This window comes from Mirounga angustirostris, unplaced genomic scaffold (assembly GCF_029215605.1).
Source record: "Mirounga angustirostris isolate CCGP_5_RB_7025 unplaced genomic scaffold, mMirAng1.0.hap1 SCAF_14, whole genome shotgun sequence".
Taxonomy (NCBI): domain Eukaryota; kingdom Metazoa; phylum Chordata; class Mammalia; order Carnivora; family Phocidae; genus Mirounga; species Mirounga angustirostris.
The window spans coordinates 52507897-52527820 of record NW_026991722.1 but is presented as its reverse complement, the minus strand read 5'-3'; the positions used below and the strand labels follow the sequence as shown (position 1 = coordinate 52527820).

The window sequence follows — 19924 nt, the reverse complement described above, 5'->3', positions numbered from 1 at the left end:
GGAGAGGGACAAGCAGACTCCCCGCTGAGCAGGGAGCGCAACGTGGGGCTCAGTGCCACCCAAGCACCCCTGACTTCTGGTCTTGATGATTAACTGGAAACATCCATGTGTCCAGTATTTAGAGACGAGGTAACCAGTGATTGTGCAATAGTACAATGTATTCATTGTTATTGGCTATCTATGGACAAGGTAGAACATAGTGTGTACACACTGATGAGAACCAAGTCTGGTAGTGGTGTGTCTGTTGCTATCCTCACCAAGAGATTCCCAGCTGGACCTGTTGAGTTCCTCCTTGGGAGAGCCATGGTTCTCCCTTCATGCTCTACCTCCTGCCCAAGGTGGCCAAGTTCCCTGAGTCCCCATCTCTGTTATGGGGAGTGGGGTTATTGATGTCCAGTACTGCTGAACTGTGGGCTGTCCATGCTGAACAGTGACGAATCAGAAGTCATGTTTTAAAATTGTGGTGAAATATACATAACACAAAATTTACCATCTTAACCATTTTTCAGTTGCACAGTTCAGTAGCATTAAGTACATTCATATTGTTGTACAGTCATCACCACCATCCATCTCCAGAAGTTTTAATCTTCCCCAACTGAGACTTTCTACCCATTAAACAGTAACTCTCCATTTCCCCCACCCCACTGCCCCAGCCTCTGGCAACTACTATTCTACTTTCTGCCTCTATGAATTTGACCTTAGTGCCTTATATAAATAGAATCACACAACATGTGGTTTGGGTTTTTTTGTTTGTTTCTTTGAGAGAGAGAGAGAGCATGTGTTTGTGCATGTGCCTGGGAGAGTTGGGGGGGTGGGGTGCAAAGGGAGAGGGAGAAAGAATCTCAAGGAGGTTTCACAACCAGTGAGGATCCTGACACAGGGCTCAATCACACCACCCTGAGATCGTGACCTGAGCCAAAATCAAGAATCAGACATTTAACTGACTGAGCTACCCAGGTGCCTCCAACATGTGTCCTTTTGACTGGCTTATTTCATTTAGCTTAATGCCTTCAAAGTTAACAGTCAATTTTTAGGGATAAATTATTCTTTGTCTTTCTACTCCGTTGTTCTTTATTCCAAAGGCCACTTTCCTTTGGTTTGAGGATCACCCCATCCCTTCAATTGGTCCTTGCTCTCCTCTAGTGGCTACCCTGCCTTTTGCCTCTTCTTTTCTAGCCTCGGTATTATCTGGTATTATCTAGTAAGCAGGATAGGAAAAGCTAGCTCTGTAAGATTGTACCTGAAATTTGCTAAGTCTGAAGGTTTGTTTTGTTTTTGCATCTTTGTTTCTGTTTCAGTGTAGACTGGGGAAGAAAGGGGAGGGGACTCTCAGAATATGAAAGAGAAGGAAACAAAGAACATAACCAAATTAACACTTGAAGACATATGCCTGGCTAAAATGTAAAACTGGTATCTACATTATTAAAAGAATTGAAGAAGTTACAGAATTTTATCACAAGTGGATTGTTTTAGTTATGAGCAAGTATTGTATACTGGTTAAGTGCATGAACTCTGGATCTGGGTTAACTGAATTTGAATCCTCACTCTCTTTACCCCCTGGTTTTATTGAGATATAATTGACATACAGCAATGTAGAAGTTTAAAGTATACAGCATAGGATCACCTGGGATTGGTTAAGCGTCCAACATTTGATCTCAGCTCAGGTCTTGATCTTAGCATTGTGAGTTCAAGCCCTATGTTGGGCTCCATGCTGGGTGTGGAGCCTACTTAAAATGGCCACCTGGGTGACTCAGTTAGCGCCTGCCTTCAGTTCAGGTCATGATCCCAGGATCCTGGGATCGAGTCCCTCATGGGGTTCCCTACTCAGTGGGGAGTCTGCTTCTCCTTGCCCCTCTGCCCATTCCCCCCGCTCATGTACTTTCTCTTTCACTCTGCTCTCTCTCTCTCCAGTAAATAAATAGATTCTTTAAAAAAAAGAAAAGAAAAAAATGTACAGCACAATAACTTGAATTACATATATTGTGAAATAATTACCACAGTATCTAACACTTTTTGGTTGTATGTACTTGAGCAAATTACTGAACTTCTCTGTACCTCAGTTTTGTCATTAGTGAAAGGGTATAGTAATAATAGTACCTACTGGGCGCCTGGGTGGCTCAGTTGGTTAAGCGACTGCCTTCGGCTCAGGTCATGATTCTGGAGTCCCGGGATTGAGTCCCGCGATCCAGTCCCACGATCGAGTCCCGCATCCAGCTCCCTGCTCAGCAGAGAGTCTGCTTCTCCCTCTGACCCTCCCCCATCTCATGCTCTCTCTCTCTCTCTCTCTCATTCTCTCTCTCTCTCAAATAAATAAATAAAATCTTTTTAAAAAATAATAGTACCTACCTTACAGAGTGTTGTGAGGAATAAAGAAGTTAATACATATAAAGCATTTATAATACTACCTGGAAAATAGTAAGTACTATATAAGTGTTAGATACCAATACTTTTTTGGTCAGCATTTTGAAATTTGTTATCTGTGAGACCAAATGTGGTTAATTATATAAGAACAAATATATTTAAAAATTCAAGATAGCATTATTCACAATAGTCCAAAACTGGACGTAATGTAAAGTCCATTAATTGATGAATGGATTAGCAAAACATGGTGTATCTTTCAGTGAAATATTTCTCAGCAATAAGAAGAAACAAGCTGTTGAATCTTGCAACAATATGGATGAATCTCAAAAACAGCTTGCTAAGTGAAAAAACCCAGACGTAACGGACTACATATGATATGATTCCATCTGTATAAAATTTCTAGGAAAGGCTAAACTATAGACAGAAAGTCAGGTGAGTGGCTTTTGTGGATGGGACCAATGATTAACCTCAAACTGGCATAAGGGGACTTTTCCCAGCAATGAAAGTGTTTTAAAACTGGATTTTGTGATGGTTGCCCAACTGTGTAAATTTACTAATGCTCATTGAACCTTACTCTTTTTTTTTTTTTTTTTTAAGATTTTACTTATTTGACAGAGAGAGATACAGTGAGAGAGGGAACACAAGCAGGGGGAGTGGGAGAGGGAGAAGCATGATTCCCGCTGAGCAGGGAGCCCGATGCGGGGCTCGATCCCAGGACCCTGGGACCATGACCTGAGCCTAAGGCAGATGCTTAACGACTGAGCCACCCAGGCACCCCAATTGAACCTTACTCTTAAAATGGATGAATTTTGTGGTGTGTAAATTCTACTACTCTAAAACTGTCAAAAAGAAAAAGAAAATGAAACTGGAGGTTCACATCCATTGCTCTTTAGCTTGGTTCTCACTTAAAAGAAGAAAAAAGTTACTGTTTTTGTAAAAATAAGGTATGTCAACTATTGGGAGACAGTTCTATGGGTCTGTCATTACGTCTTGAAAGCAAGGTCCAGCTTCCGTTTGTTCCAGACCATCTTTTCAGGGATGTTTGTGTAGTGAACAGCCTTTGAAGACAGAGTGTCTCCCCTCAGGAAAAAAGGCAGGCATGCTTACTATCCGATATAATAAAGAAAATGTCTGCCTCTAGAGCAGAGGTCAAACATGCTTAATGCTCATTATATAATATACGGTTCTGTACGCTCAAAGTCCCTGTGTTTGTGCAGGTTTCACTGGCCCTTTTCATTTTTCCCTGTGGGAATTGGGAGTTAGTAAACCAGTGAAGAATGTGCTTATGCTTGGCCTCTGCCATTGCTGAGAGTTTTAAAGTCCTTTGATTCTGACCTGGAATCTCATGTCTTGTCAGCATCCACGTTACCTTGTTAACTTTCGAGTAGGGTAAAATCTCTGACCCTTCATTCTTTTTTGTGTGTGTGGTAACATATACATGACGTAAAATTTACCATCTTAACCATTTTTAAGCATATAGTTCAGTGGCATTAAGTATGTTAACCTTAAAAATAAAACTGCCAGTATTTTACCAGCAAAATGGGTTTATTCAGGAAAAGCAGAGAATTATAATTAGGGACAAGCAAGCTATGGCAAAACCATAGACAAGTCCAGAGAACAAAGGAGAGGAATGCTTTTTTATAGAGGGAATTAGGGAGTTGGGAGGGCTGTTATAAACAAAAAGTCCATTGGAGGGCGCCTGGGTGGCTCAGTTGGTTAAGCGTCTGCCTTGGGCTCAGGTTATAATCCCGGGGAACTGGGGTCTAGTCCTGCATGGGGCTCCCCACTCAGCGGGGAGCCTGCTTCTCCCTCTCCCTCTGCTGCTCTCTCTCTCTGTCAAATAAATAAAATCTTTTTAAAAAGTTCATTGGAGTAAACTGGGAATTTGAAGTATAGTGGCTTTTCATTGGCTGAGTTATGATAGTTTCATATTGACTGGGCTGTTTCAGGGGGAAGAGAAAAACCTTCCTTCCTCCCACTGGAATAGTAAAAGTAGCCAAGTAGTATGGCTTGCAGGGTACATGTCTTCCTGTGGGATCTGCAATTGACCTCAGCTGGTACGGTATGAGAACTCTCCCCCCAACTCCCTCTGACTCCATTCTAAATGAGGTTTCCTTTTATTAATTTTTCCATGTTCATTCACCACTATCCATCTCCAGAATTTTTGCATTTTCCCATATTGAAATTCTACCCATTGAATACTAACTCCCTATTCCCTCTCCCACCAGCCCCTGGTAACCACCATTCTAGTTTCTGTCTCTCTAACTTTGACTACCCTAGGTACCTCATGCAATATTTGTCCTTTTGTGTCTAACTTATTTCACTTAGCATAGCATTTTCAAGGTTCAACCATGTTGTAGTATATATCAGGATTTCATTCGTTTTTAATACTGAATAATATCCCATTGTATATGTTTACAGCTCCTGACACTAATTATAAGAAAAAAAGAAAGAAAAAACCCCTCACTATTTGGGAGTTACTATTGACATTGGCTGAGTATCACTCTAGACATCTATTTATGAGTAGAAAGAAAAATAGGTGGATATAAATAATGTTAGAAAATGGGTTTTGGGGGGCACCTGGGTGCCTCAGTCAGTTAAGCATCCAACTTGTGATTTCAGCTTGGGTCATGATCTCATGTGTTGTGAGATGGAGCCTGCATCAGGCTCTATGCTCAGCAGGGAGTCTGCTTAAGATTCTCTTCCTCTGCCCCTCTACCCATTCTCTCTCTCTCTCAAATAAATGCATCTTAAAAAAAAAGAAAGAAAGAAAGAAAGAAAATGGGCTTTGGGGTCTTGCTTTCTAATACTAATCTAAAGCTCCCTTGACTGGACTAAAGGCACAGGTAGGCTTCTGGGCTTAGAGACTTGGTCTGCTCCTAGAATCCATCCACCAGCTCCCAAGCAGTTCCCCTGCCCTCCTCCAATCAATGGATGGTTGGCCGTCGTGACTCTGCTTTTATTTGTTTCCACCTCTAAGTAGTCCTTTAGTCCTGAGGATTTTTTCTGTACCACATTTCTCACTTTTCTTTATTCAGCAATTATTTATTCATGCCTATCTTGTGCCAAGAGCTGTGCTAGGTACTAGGAGTACTTGAACAAAAGTACTCTCCTGCCCTCAAGTAATTCACAGTACAGGAGACAGAAAAGCAAACACATGCATTAAATATAGTTTGATAGACTTCCTATCCTAGTGGAATTAGGAAAGTCTTCCAGAAGAGATGGCCTTAGGAGAAGAAGGCTTAAAGGAATGAGAGTTAAGGAAGAAATGTGCATGTGCTGGACAGGGACGGGAAGAGCAGAATAGAGAGAACAGCAGGTGTGAGGGAACTGACACAGTAGATACCTGAAGTGCATGGACGTAAAAGCAATTACCTGTGGTTGGAATTTCACAAGGCAAGAAGGGAAGTGGCAAGGAGTAGAGCTGGAGAACTATGCAGGGTAAAGTGGCAGATACCACCTTATGCCATGATGCCATAATTATTTTTAAGTAACTACCCAGCTTTGTCTACCCAACTACACGGTGGCTACTTTGGGGACATCAATTAGTCACCCCTGAACCCTGGGGCATGGCATAGTACCTGACATAGTAGGTTTTCAATGCGTGCTATTTTTCCATATTTTTGATGCATGTGTTGTAATTGTTAACTACTACCAGCAGCTTTAAAAACATTTTTTGATTTCAGTTGGAATTTAGTTTTTGTTTTATTTACATTACATTTCTAAAGAATATTTCTTTGTTTATTCCCTCATACATAGACTAATGGTTTGCTACTCTTTCCTCTTCCATAAAATGAAAATTACTAAGTGGCTAATATAATTTATATATTTATTTTGGCTTTCAGGATACACTACTGTTAGTTAAATTCAGCACTTCACATTTATAAAAATGTTAATACTCTTTATTTATTTTTTTTTTAAATTAAAAAAATTTTTAGTAATGTCTACACCCAATGTGGGGCTCAAACTTACAACCCCGAGATCAAGAATCTAATGCTCTCTGCCTGAGCCAGCCAGGCACCGCCAAGAATATTAATATTGCTAAAGATAATTTGAAGAGAGGGTGCCTGGGTGGCTCAGTTAGTTGAGCGACTGCCTTCGGCTCGGGTCATGATCCTGGAGTCCTGGGATCGAGTCCCGCGTCGGGCTCCCCTGCTCAGCGGGGAGTCTGCTTCTCCCTCTCCCACTCCCCGCCTTGTGCTCTCTCTCTCTATCTCATTCTCTCTCTCAAATAAATAAATAAATCTTTAAAAAAAAAAGATAATTTGAAGAGAGAATGTATCTACTTTATTTTAAAAATATATATATTTTATTTATTTATTTTAGAGAGAGAGGGTGAGCGCACAAGCAAGGAGAGGGAGAGGGAAAAGGAGAGAATCTCAAGCAGGCTCCGTGCTGAGTGTGGAGCCCGACATGGGGCTTGATCTCGTGACCCTGAGATCACGACCTGAGCTGAAACCAAGAGTCGGATGCTTAACTGACTGAGCCACCCAGGCACCCCTGTGTCTACTTAAAATTACTTAAAAAAAAAAAACCAACTATGATTCTGAAAGCAAGTATTTTTTTAAATTTCCGGACTTACATAGTTAAATGCTTTTTTAAAAGTATTTTCCATTAGATGGTTTCCTGGGAAATTTGAAATTAACAGTTGGTTAGCATTCCATTAAATTTTCAGATTAATTACACATCTGTAAGGGCATTATGATTAAATCAGAGTAATTGACAGAATGATTATTCATCTATAAGGGAATAATGATTGAATCACAACAATTGATTTTTATGAGTCCAGCTAAATTTTTGTTCTTTAATTTTAGTTTAATTATACAGTACAACACAGTATGTGTGTGATCTGGATAGCTATATTTTAGATAAATATGTTGTTAGAAAAGGCTGAATCCAGATAATGCTATAACAGAAAGATCACTTAGTATACTAAGCTGGGTCTAGCTCATGCTTTTTTGTCAGATCTTACTATGTATTTGTTTGAAATAAACTATTTGACTTTCACTGGGATCCTGAGTGTCAGTGAATAAATGATAATATTTTAGTTTTTCCACAGTGTGTGTGGACTTCTCTAATGTTGTATTCTTAACACGGATCAAAGTTCAATAAATATTTTATTGATCTAATACTTGTCTGTTACACAGGAAATAAAACTGAAATTCTTTAGTAACAGTTCTTACTTTTTTTTTTTAAAGGTTTTATTTATTTATTTGACAGAGAGAGACACAGTGAGAGAGGGAGCACAAGCAGCGGGAGTAGGAGGGGGAGAGGGAGAAGCAGGCTTCCCGTGGAGCAGGGAGCCCGATGCAGGGCCTGATCCCAGGACCCTGAGATCATGACCTGAGCCGAAGGCAGACGCCTAATGACTGAGCCACCCAGGCCCTCCAATAGTTCTTACTTCTAATGGACATTATTGGCACATGGCTCTCTCTCTCTCTACACACAGACACACACACACACACACACACGCACACACAGTTAAATTGTTGAAAGGCAATATGGTATGATGACTGCGCTCTGAGCAGAACAGAACTGAGTTTAAATCCTCTGTCACATACAGTTGTGTGATATTAAGAATATCAACCTCTCTAAATCTCAACTTCATAATCCATAAAATGTTTTTATGTGTATATGATGTTCAAATAAGATATTGTAAAGCAGTTAGCATCAATTTCTGACATATAGCAAGTAGTCATTAAATATTAGCTAGTATTATGATGATTTATACCTCTTATTTTTGTTAATTTTTCTTCTCTCCTGCTTCGAGAAGATTTGAAACAACTTACCATGTTCTCTAGAGAAACAGCTCACTGGGAACCATTCCAATGCCTGGTGGACAAAACTCAGAACCACTACCATTCTATATTGGATGTTTAGAGAACATAGGGATGCTTGGGGAACATGAAGCTTCGAAAACTGTCATATGGATTCCAAATAGCTAAAACATCCATATGCATACTCACAGGAGGTATGTGTAGATGAAGAAGTGCCAAGTTGAATTTTACCAGGAAACAGCGTCAGGACTAAGTGGAATACATTCTTTTGCGCACTTTGCCTAGCTCAGAAGCTGCTGTTGGTTATGAATGGAGACTTAAATTGTGCTTGAAGACCATTGCAAAATATCTAGTTTCTTGTAAACGAAGTGTCACTAGAGGATCCATCAATACCTGACAAAAAATGCATGGGATTCAGAGCCCAAATATGGATTGAATGAATTTCATTTGTCATTTACTAGCTGTGTGATTTTTGGCAAATGACTTTGCGTTTCGAAGTCTTGATTTCCTTGGCTGTATAATGAAGCTAATCATACCTCGCTTGCAGGGCACCATGAGAATTAAGTGAGGTCATGTATATAAAGTGCTCATCACAGTGCATTAGTGTTAACTGTAGTTGTCACCAAGGAAGTTATTATAAAGTAGACTATGATATTGGGTCAGTTCAATATTTTGATAGATACAAGTGATCTGTGTTCAGTTGAGGTAATATCACTGTAATATCATGTCAGAACATAACCAACCAGCTCAATATGTATAATCTGAACAATGAGTTTATTTCTGTAATAATAGTTGATGTTCACTGAGTATTATGTGGCAGTCACTGGGTTAAATGCATTATTGCATTTAATCTCCACAGCATTCCCATACTTTGGATATTATTTTGTAGAGAAGGAAAATGAAACTTAGGAAGGAGAATTAATTGCTTGAGGTTGCATGGCAGTTAAGTGCCCTCGATGGCCAGGAATCTAGCTTTAGTCTGCCTCTAAAATGCAGGCTCTGACCACCAGGTTATGCCACCTGTTAATTTGTTACATAGTCTGAAAAGCAAAGAAAGAGAATCTCTTGTTGGACAGACTGACCCTACTCTGACTTTAGGAAAGATAAAATGTATTGCTTCTCAAAGGCTTTAATTTAATGAAAAAGGGGATTCAAATACTCAAGCTAGAAGCTGCGACTTTGAAAAACTTTCCTGACACGAGAGAAACAGTGGCTGTGTATTGTCAGACCAAAATTACCAGCACATGCAACCCATTTTTAACTTGTTTTGCGTTTAGTTAGCCTCAAGTTCTTTTTTCACCTTGTGTCTTTTAGATGTACTGTACATGTGTCACGAACAGCACACCCAGAACCATATCTTGGCATTAAAATTCCATGAAGTCCATTTTGGGAATCAAATTACTACACCTATTTTTAGTTCTCAGCACAAATTACTTTTTCCATTACACTTTTAAATATCCAGTGATAAAGAGATTGAAAATAGCTCTTACAGCCAAATAAAAATCCTGCATTTGGTTTAATCAGGACAGACCCATTGACTTGCATTGGTGTAATTACATTACTGAAGCAGCTACCTGTGAGGGCCTCTTTCTTCCTCTCGTTAGGACTCCCCTCCCCATTTGCTGCTATATTTGTCTGCCCTCTTGGCCATAAAAGGCTGGCTATGTGGCTCTGACATTCTCCTGCCTGACCACATGCATTATTTTTGAACTGGTCCCCCGGGTCCTGTCTTTAGCCCTGCCTCTTCACTTTTTTTTGGGATTCAACTGACGTGGGTTTTTCATTCTCTCATCCAGCTCCACAGCCACATCGGAGCATTTCTACCACCATCACTCCTTTGAACACGGGTAAGTGTGACACTGAGGTAGAAGAATGCACTTGATATTTGATGTACTTAACAGCATTGCATGTGTGTGGTTTCTTTCCATCTTGTGAGTTCAGTGGTTTTCTCAGAGAGCGGTCAGAAGAGGAGAGAAATAGCGAAGGGGAGCCCCTGGGAAGGGAGACAAAAGCAGCAGGGTGCCAGTTTTCGCTGGCACTGCTCTCCTCTCACATCCATGCTGTTCTTTTTAAGTTAAGCTACTGTTTCTGGAACCATAAGGGGATAATGGTGGAACTGTAAGTGTGAGTCCCAGTACTCTTTCCAAGTTATAGTTCAATGATCTGGTTAAAATCTGGAATGGATGAGGTGGCAGGATACAATGTGTTTTCTATCTTCCATATGCCTGCAATAGTCCTGATTATAAATTAGACCAAACGAGGTAAATTAACTCTGAAGTCCCTGGTTTCTAATTCAGTGATTTTGACAATGCCATGTGAATAGGTGTAAGAGTGCATTATGGTATTTCTAACATGGAAATGGTTAAATAATATTTCAGTGGCAACATAGATCCCCACAGAATGATCCTAAAGCTAACACTTTCTGTGAATGATTTAAATCAGCTTTTAGCCTCTAATGCCTATACAAAAGTATCATATCAGGATTACAATTATGGAATTAGTATTTCTTCCAAAGTTCCCAAATTATGTTCAGAAAGAAAATGCAGGTCTTAAAGAAACAGGAGACAACCAAACCACCTTTCTTCCCAACATACTCTAGCAGTCATGTGTTGGGGATAATCCTCACTTACCTGATGAAGAGAAGGTAGCTTACCTTCATTCCAGAGGTCAGAGTGGTGACAGCCAGCTCTGATGACTTAAAGCCAGACCCTGTTTATTTGTAATACATTATGCATGTGTCTGTGATATGAAATACTATTAAAATAAATATATTTTGGGGAAAATAGAAATAAAGAAAGTGGAAAGTAGAATTGGGGCAAGATATTTAAAGATTTTATTTTGTGAAAATGACAGCATTTCAAGTCACGTTAGCATATATGAACTTAGCTTATAACATAATACATAAGAAGGTTATTCATCATTTATTTGGATGTCATTTAAATAATATTTGCCATGTTACAATATACTGTGTATCATTAAAGAAACTTACCTATTATCTTTATAACTGCTTAACATATTTCTGTATTAATATATTCAAATCCCTTTGTTTTATCAAAATTTATCTAATAATTATTCATTACATATGGTAATTTTCTGTATGTTTTAGAACAGAAGATAGCAATCTATTTAAGGGTTGAAGCGAAGTTGCTTGCCTAGTAGCTATTTTTTTCCTCTTGGGAAATGCCATGTAGACTGATATCTTCCATGAGCCCCAAGACAAATATTTCTGGAGTGCAGTTTGCTGGATTTTCTTCTCTAGGGAATACATACTGACTTTTAAAAGAGTTTAAATAGGGGTGCCTGGGTGGCTCAGTCGTTAAGCATCTGCCTTCGGTTCAGGTCATGATCCCAGGGTCCTGGGATCGAACCCCGCATCGAGCCCCTCATCGGGCTCTCTGCTCTGCGAGAAGCTTGCTTAATCCTCTCCCACTCCCCCCGTTTGTATTTCCTCTCTCGCTGTGTCAAATAAATAAATAAATAAATCTTTTTAAAAAATAAATAAATAAATAAAAGAGTTTAAATAAAAAGTAGATTTAAACTTGACAAAAACATGGCAAGTTTAAAAGGATTCATTCCTCATTTAAAATGATCAAAGAAGAGATTTGGAAAAAATTATCTCACAACCAATTTTACTTGTAAAATTAAATATTTAAATTTTTAAATGTTATTTATGCTTATTTATTTAAATGTTTAAATATATTTTAAATGTTAAAAACATTTCAGAACATGCACAAAAACATTACAAATTGGAGGAGGGGCTTTCATAAAACTATTACTTCATCGAGGTAAGTTAGCAATGTGGCTTGATAGACTCCTGTCAGTGGACATAGTATTCAAGAAGCTCATGTAGGAAGGGAAAAATGAAGGGGGGGGAATTCAGAGGGGGAGACAAACCATGAGGGACTATGGACTCTGAGAAACAAACTGAGAGTTCTAGAGGGGAGGGGGTGGGGGATGGGTTAGCCTGGTGATGGGTATTAAAAAAGGCACATACTGAATGGAGCACTTTGTGTTATACGCAAACATGAATCATGGAACACTACATCAAAAGCCAATGATTTAATGTATGGTGATTAACATAACATAATAAAATTAAAAAAAAAAAAGAAACTCATGCACTGTGAAGCCTCCCCTCCCTATGCTAAGCAAACTTATCTTTTTGTCAGTTGAACTGTTAGCTCAAGTTCACAATACAAACTGCTACACTATGACTGACTCTTACTTCTTTATGTAAGAAGATTAGAAGACTTCATATTCTTTAAGGGAGCAAATAATCTGGTTTGACACTATACCTTTTTGAAGTGCTTGTGAGATTTGACAGAGTTCATTATAAGATAATACAGTTGGCCCTTGAACAACAGGGGTTTGAACTGCATGGGCCCACTTACACACATTTTTTTGGATAAATATAGTACAGTATTGTAAATGTATTTTCTTTTTGATTTATTAATATTTTCTTTTCTCTAGCTTTATTGTAATAATACAGTATAAAATACATATAAGGTGCAAAATATGTGTTAATCCACTGTTTATGTTATCAGTAAGGCTTCTAGTCAACAGCTGGCTATTGGTAATGAAATTCAGGAGGAAGTCAAAGGTGATAGGCGGATTTTTGTGCAGGTGGGGGTGGGGTTGGCACCTCTAGCCTCTGCATTGTTCAAGGGTCAACCATATAAGCAAACTCCAGTGTTCAGTCCTAGGACTTTTCATCTGTTTTTTGGCTTTATGTACCATCTTATATGTTGGTGACTGCTGAATGCAGGTGTCCATCCTGGACCTTTACCCTGTGCTCCAAAGTCATGAATGCAATTTAACATCTCCACTTGGATGTCTAGCAAGTATCTCAACTGTAGAATATCTCAGACTCATCTGTTCTTTCATCCCTAACTGTGCTTTCTTACACTCCTGCCCATCTCAGTTAACAGCAACTTTGATCTTCCAGTTACTCAGGAGAAAACCTCAGGATCATCTCTCACCCCTCTCTTTGTTTCACACCCTAATTCAGAACTTTCAGCAAATGCTGTTGGTTCTACCTTCAAGACATGTACTGAGTCTGATCACTTCTCACATGTCCATTGCCACCATTGTCATCTTTAGCCTGGACTATTGCAATGGCCTTTGCCTTCATTTGCTAGGGCTTCCCTAACAAAGTACCACAGACTGGGTGCCTTAAACAACAGAAATGTATCTTCTCACAATTCTGGAGGCTAGAAATCTGAGATCAAGGTGTTGGTAGAATTATTTTTATCGGAGGCCTCTCTTCTTGGCTTATTGATGATCTTCTTTTCTCTTCACATAGTCTTCCTCTGTATACGTACACATCTGTGTCCTAATTTCCTCTTCGTATAGAGACACCAGTCATATTGAATGAGGGCCCATCCTAATAATCTCACGTTAGCCTTATTTCCTCTGTAAAGACCCTGTTTCCAAATATAGTCACATTTTGAAGTGCTGGTGGTTAGGACTTCAACATATGAATCTGGGGGAATATAACTCAGTTCATAACAGCCTTCTTTTTTTAAAAAAGTTTTTTTTAAGATTTTATTTATTTGAGAGAGAGAGCACGCATGAGCACGGGGAGGGGTAGAGAGGGAGGGATAAGCAAATTCCCCACTGAGCAGGGAGCCAGATGTGGGGCTCTATCCCAGGACCCCAGGGTCATGACCTGAGCTGAAGGCAGATGCTTAATCGATTGAGCAACCCAGACGCCCTTAAAAAAAATTCTTTAAAGCTTTTATTTTTAAGTAATCTCTCCACCCAAAATGGGGCTCAAACCCACAACCCTGAGATCAAGAGTCGCACGTTCCACTGACTGAGCCAGCCAGGTGCCCCTATAACAGCCTTCTAATTGGTCTTCTGGCTTTCATTCTTGTCCCTCAATAGTCTGTCCTTTATACATCAGCAAGAGTCTCAGTTTGGAACCTTCTGATGGTTTTTCCAGCCCTTTCAGAGGGAAAGACAAAGACCCTACAGTTGCTCATCAGACCTACACCCCCACCCCCCGCCCCCGGCATCATCTCCTATCCATCTCCCTGCACCCCGCTCACTCCTTGTAGCTTCACTGCCTATTTGTACTTCACTGCCTGGAGTACAACACGCATGTGCACACCCTAGAGTCTTTGCTATGGTCTTCCATCTAGGACACTCTTCTTCTAATTTTCTCATGCTCAGATGACACTTTTATGCTCAGAAGCCATCCCTGATGAGACTGTTTAAAATTGCATCCCAACTCCCTTTCCTGCTTTATTTTTCTCTGTAGCATTTAGCCCATTCTGTTTTACCTTATATTTTACTTATTTTCTCTATTGGCTATCACCTGCAATAGAATATAAAGTTCTAGCTAAGGTTATCAGAGCAGGGATTTCGTTTTGTTCATCTCCGTATTTCTTGTGCTGGAACAGTACCAGGCTTATAGTAGGTGCTCAATAATTATTTGTTGAATGAAACCACATTGACCATGACACAGACTCTCCATCATTACATATTCTTCCAGACGAAGCCCCTATCAGGATAAAATGCCAGAAAATTTGAAATACATATTATGAAAGGTCTGAGGAAAAAACACAATAGCTAGGGTAGGGAAGCTTTGTAAAGACCTCCTGGTTATTAAAACAAAACCCAAAAAACCAAACCCAGATTAGAAGGCAGCCCAATGGTGGAGCGGGCTTATGTGGGCTATGAAGTAGAAAGTTTGCTGAGTAACCAGTTAAGCTAACCTTCACGTCCTTTTCCATTTGCTCTTTGGAAAAGGTAAGAGTATTTATTTTTACATATTGATTTAGATACCTTGTTTCTTAATAGTTCACTCACAAGTTGCTGCTTTCTTGTAGGTCACCTGTCTCCCTCCAGGGCACACGATGTCTCTGCCCATTTATCAGAAGCTCCACCAGCACTATGACAGCAGCTACAGAAACAGGGACCTTCGCAGCACCATGAGCCAGTACCAGCAGGAGAAGAAAAGCTCTGCCATCTACACCCATGGCTCCACGGCCTACAGCAGCCGCTCCGCCACCGCGCACCGCCAGGAATCCGGGGCCTTCAGCCAGGCGTCCACGGGCTCCTACCAGCAGCAGGCCTCCCGGGCCACTGAATCTACCCATGCATTCGCAGCCAGTCGGAAGACAGCCTCGGCCTACGATTACGGCTACTCCCACGGGTATGTCAGAAGCAGCCTTCCAACCTTAGCTCAAAGGCACACTCTCTGAATAACCCTCCTACATCATGTTTTCCCTTCTTTTGGTCTGGCAGCCCTACATTTAAATCAGGTTTGGAGTGGGGCACCTGGGTGGCTCATTCGTTAAGCATCTGACTCTTGGTTTTGGCTCAGGTCATGATCTTAGGATCTTGAGATCAAGCCTCGTATAGGGCTCTGTGCTCAGCACAGAGTCTGCTTGTCCCTCTCCCTCTGCTTCTCCCCTGCGCTCTCTTTCTCTCTCTCTCTCTGAAATAAATAAATAAAATCTTTTAAAAAAACAAATCAGCTGTGGAGTGAGGCCCTGTATTTGGGAGACCTGGGACTTACATGTACCTGTTTCCCTTTACCGTTTGAGTTTCACAGAGAGCTTCATAATCACACTGGCGTGTCTTGCTTGCGTTGCCAACTGTGATATTGCTAGAAGCAGAGGCGTTCTGCCACAGATTGAGTTCAACATTCAGTAGCAGCAGAGCCAGAAAACATCATTTCAACGCTCACAGCAGGTTTCCTGGCCCTCAGAATGTTTCTACTTAGATGAGAAGCCAGTATAGAATTTAAAATTCACAGGTCACAGGCGCCCAAACCACAGTAGAGATGCGTTCTACTTTTTCAGTATCTGAGAGCCAGTATTAGAATTCTGAGCGCCAGTATTAGAATTCTGAGCCATTGTTCAGGTAGGCAGCAGATATTTTTTTTAGCTAGAGCATTTTATACAACCAAGCCCCTATCTCAGTCAGCCTAAGACTACCAGAAACAAACCTGTATTCTGATAAAAGTAGATTTATCAACCCATTGCAATGAGGGAGACCACACAGCAGAGGAAAAGAGAGAGTTACTATATTAGGATTCTAGGAAGAGTGGAGTTTACATGCAGGTCTGGTCTGCAAAGCAAACCCAGTGTCCTGTTTCTATTGGAAACAGTGAAGTTGAGGACTGTTGTATCCAGAAGCCCTTTATGTGGAGCTAAGCACCTGAGTTGGGAACTGAGGCTGCTTCTCTGTGTCAACAGCAAATGGGGTCATCCAGGCAATGTCTCATTCTTACTGATAAAATTTCAAACAGCAAACTTACTGGTAATCTTGATATTAGAGAAGAAAGTTTCTCAGTGAGTCTGTAGTCACTCAGAGAAGGAGGTTACCACAACCCTTTTTAGCAGCAGTGTCCCTGAGAGAAATGTTTTCTGTGAACTTTGCAGTTGGCTTCTGTGTCTGTAGTTCCAGCCTGATGAATGCTGGGCAGATGCTTACTTTCTCAGCCCAAGCCGGTTTTTATTTTCTTGATATCCAGAATGAAATGTTTCATTGGGATTAAAAAACACTTGCAAGATTCACGTGATTTTATTAAAAATCTATCTATAGTCCACAGAAGGAATTGCTGAACTTGGAAATGTAAACATTTCTGGGATATATGGTAAATAACCACCTGCTGCCTCAAGTCTGCCTTTCCAAAGCATCTGGCATAGATTGCATTTTTTTAGTTATCAACATAATATAATTTTAAGTCTTACAAAATTTAAGTCCACAAAATATCTGTTAGGACAACTAGAAAAGTGTTTCTTTCTGGGAGTTAAAGAAGTTATTGAGGAAATAATGCAGTGGATTATATGAATAGAAGTGAGGCTAGTTTCTGAAGGCAGAAATTCCTGAATCCCCATTGGGTTTAAGCAGCACCTGATCTATGGCTGTTGTTTCTCGGGCACTGACAGGGACCTCCTGGGACCCTTCTGCTCTGTTTAGTAACAGAACCAGAGTCCGATGGGGTTTGCCTGGAATGTCTGATGGCCACGTTATGAAATTCCATTTAAAATGGAACAGGATCATTTTGCAATCTCACTTTCATGGGATATTCAGCAGGACTTGGTGTTGGTTGTAAATATGGAAATATGGTCACTAAGGTGAATTCATTTCTTTTAGCACTTGCTTTAAATGAACTGCCTTCCAAAGGAAAGTTGAGAGGAATTAACACCATGTGTATGGGACAGCATCATTTTGTTCTGAAGAATGTTCTGTAGAACATTAAGAACCTCGTTTAGGAAAGCAGCTGTCTTTTAATAGAGGAGGATTACATTTTAAATATCCATTTTCATGGACTGCCTGTACTGAGTCTATAGAAGATGTTGCTAATGGAACTGCTTGTGTACTTATTTCATTTCTCCAAAGCAGTATGATCTACAAGTTTTATGAATTTGTATTTTAAAGAGATCTTTACTTCTTCAACTCTATTGCTAAATTTTATGTTAAATTATTTTAATTTTATTTATTTATTTAATTAATTAATTTATTTTTTTAAAAGATTTATTTATTTGAGAGAGAGAGAATGAGAGAGAGCAAGCACATGAGAGGGGGGAGGGTCAGAGGGAGAAGCAGACTCCCCGCCGAGCAGGGAGCCCGATGCAGGACTCGATCCAGGGACTCCAGGATCATGACCTGAGCCGAAGGCAGTCGCTTAACCAACTGAGCCACCCAGGCGCCCAAATTATTTTAATTTTAAACAAAACATCCTTTTAACCACATGTGTAATATTCATATTTCTTTATACTGGGATATATTATATTAAACATTAGTAATTAAACCTTTGAGCACTTTTATATTTTGTTCAGAAAACATTTGCTCTGTGTTATCTTTGGAAGACTTAGCCATTTCAGCTTTAAAAAGCCTCACATAGTAAAGTTTCTATAGGAAATGGAACTGTAATCATTTTTCTATACTCCACTTCATATTGTGTTCTTTCCTACAATGTCTATATTTATGTAGATAGGTAGGTAGGTAGCTATTCATTAATGGCTTAATGTTTGAAGAACTCAAACTTCTTGGCAGAAACATGTTGACCTAGAAATGTTGGCCTAGAAACAAGAGAGGGAAGAAAACACCAATATTTTTTTCCTTTGTGTAATGCAGTGTAAAGGAAAAGAAAGTCAACCTAATGCTGGGGTTTTTAGTTTTTCTTTTTTTTAGACCTAGAGCTAACAGGTTCAGATAATATTCTTTGAACATTTCAAAATCTTCATAATTCCTTTAGGTTGTGTTTTTGCTCTCTCAAAATGGAATAACTTTTCCCTGCTGAATGAAATATCTCTCTTTGGATTGTGAAGTGTTGATTAAAACCCCTAGGTTTAGAAATGTGGTTCCATGGAATGTATGTAAACACTAGGCTTGATCTATTTTTAGCCTCTGCTTTGTAGTTAGATGTCCAGTAGTAAAGTGGAAACTATGGAGATTTATATGTGCTCAGGGCTTGGCTGACCTCAGTAGGTCTTAGGAACAATGGCCCGTTCAACATCAATGTGGTTGTAAGCACAGATCAGTTACCAATTGAATTCTGAACCCAGGGTTATAAAATAAATCCTGGAAGACATATTCTAAATGCCTTTATTCTTAGTCACAGTGAGAAAAAAAAAAACCCTAATTCAGGAAGACAAAAATGACACAAGATTATTGTTTTATGCTAGTAATCCACAAATACTATCAGAGATTAAAGGAGAAATTGTACTCATAACTACCATTAGGCAATGGTTCTTAACTTCTATCCATGAATGGAGGGTCTTAGGTGATCTGAAATTATGTGCAAAATTAGGCACAGTTGAGAATTTGTTTTTGCTGAGAAAGATGGTAGCTTTCACCGGATTCTCAGAGAACCCTGTGACTCAACAAAGGTCAGAACCACCACCCTGGAAAGTCAACATGTAAACATCAGACAACCCCGTGTGTGGCCTGAGGATCCCTTTCTTAATGCCAATATTATACAAAGTTAGGATGAAATAAGGCAGATGTTTACAGGGAGTGTGGTATTATGAGAATCAGGGTTCCTTCTTTTCTTTTGAGTAGGCTGGATCATACATTAAGTTGGAAATAATAAGTGAAATATTTTGTTACACTTGATAGGAATGAATAACTTTCAAAAAGCAGAGACAACACAGCATAGTTCTTAGATGATGGAGGGATGTAAAGTTGCCCCTCAACCCTTTGTTGAAATGGTAGATATTTAATTGCTTGGTTCTAAACAGATTGACATTCAACCCATATGATGCAACTCAGCACAGCATCCTCTGTACCATTGTATCCTTACAATAACCCTGAAAGGTAGAAATTATATCCCCATTTTAAAAATGAGAAAATCAGAGACCAAATTGATTAAATAACTTTTCTCTCTTGCACTAAGAAGGGGTAGAATGATGATTTGAACCCCCATCCTACCCCAAACCCTCCACTCTTTTCATGGGTACCCATTGACAGTTATAATCAGCTAACTCCCCTTGACCTCCTGGCCACCAGATTTTTCTTGAAGCATCAATATATAGTTTTTCATTATATTTCCTTTTATTTGCCCTTCTTGTGGAGAAGCTGTTGAACACCAGAATAACTAAGATTCAGAGTAGGGAACAGGCGATCCTAGGAGCATTCATGAATGCCAAACCTGGAACCTCACAGACTGTTTAACTTGTCACTTAGAATCAGACATAGTGACTTGCCTGGGGCATTCTGCCTAACCTTAAATTGTGCCCTCAACCTGCACTCATGTCACATTGATCAACTCCTCTCGGTTGTTACTACTATTATAGTTTGCAAAGAACACGCTAATCTCAAAACAATTC

General features: G+C 39.7%; 1 protein-coding gene across 2 annotated transcripts in view; it reads left to right on the top strand.

The window, feature by feature from the left end:
* Positions 1-19924, top strand: part of MYOM1 (myomesin 1) — a 156182-nt gene that overhangs the window by 4516 nt on the left and 131742 nt on the right. For both annotated transcript variants that reach the window (XM_045886981.3, XM_045886982.3), the window contains exons 3-4: positions 9935-9985; positions 14969-15294. In XM_045886981.3, coding sequence (XP_045742937.1) covers positions 14996-15294 — 299 coding nt within the window. In that variant the 5' untranslated portion in view covers positions 9935-9985; positions 14969-14995. The remainder of the gene's footprint in view (positions 1-9934; positions 9986-14968; positions 15295-19924) is intronic.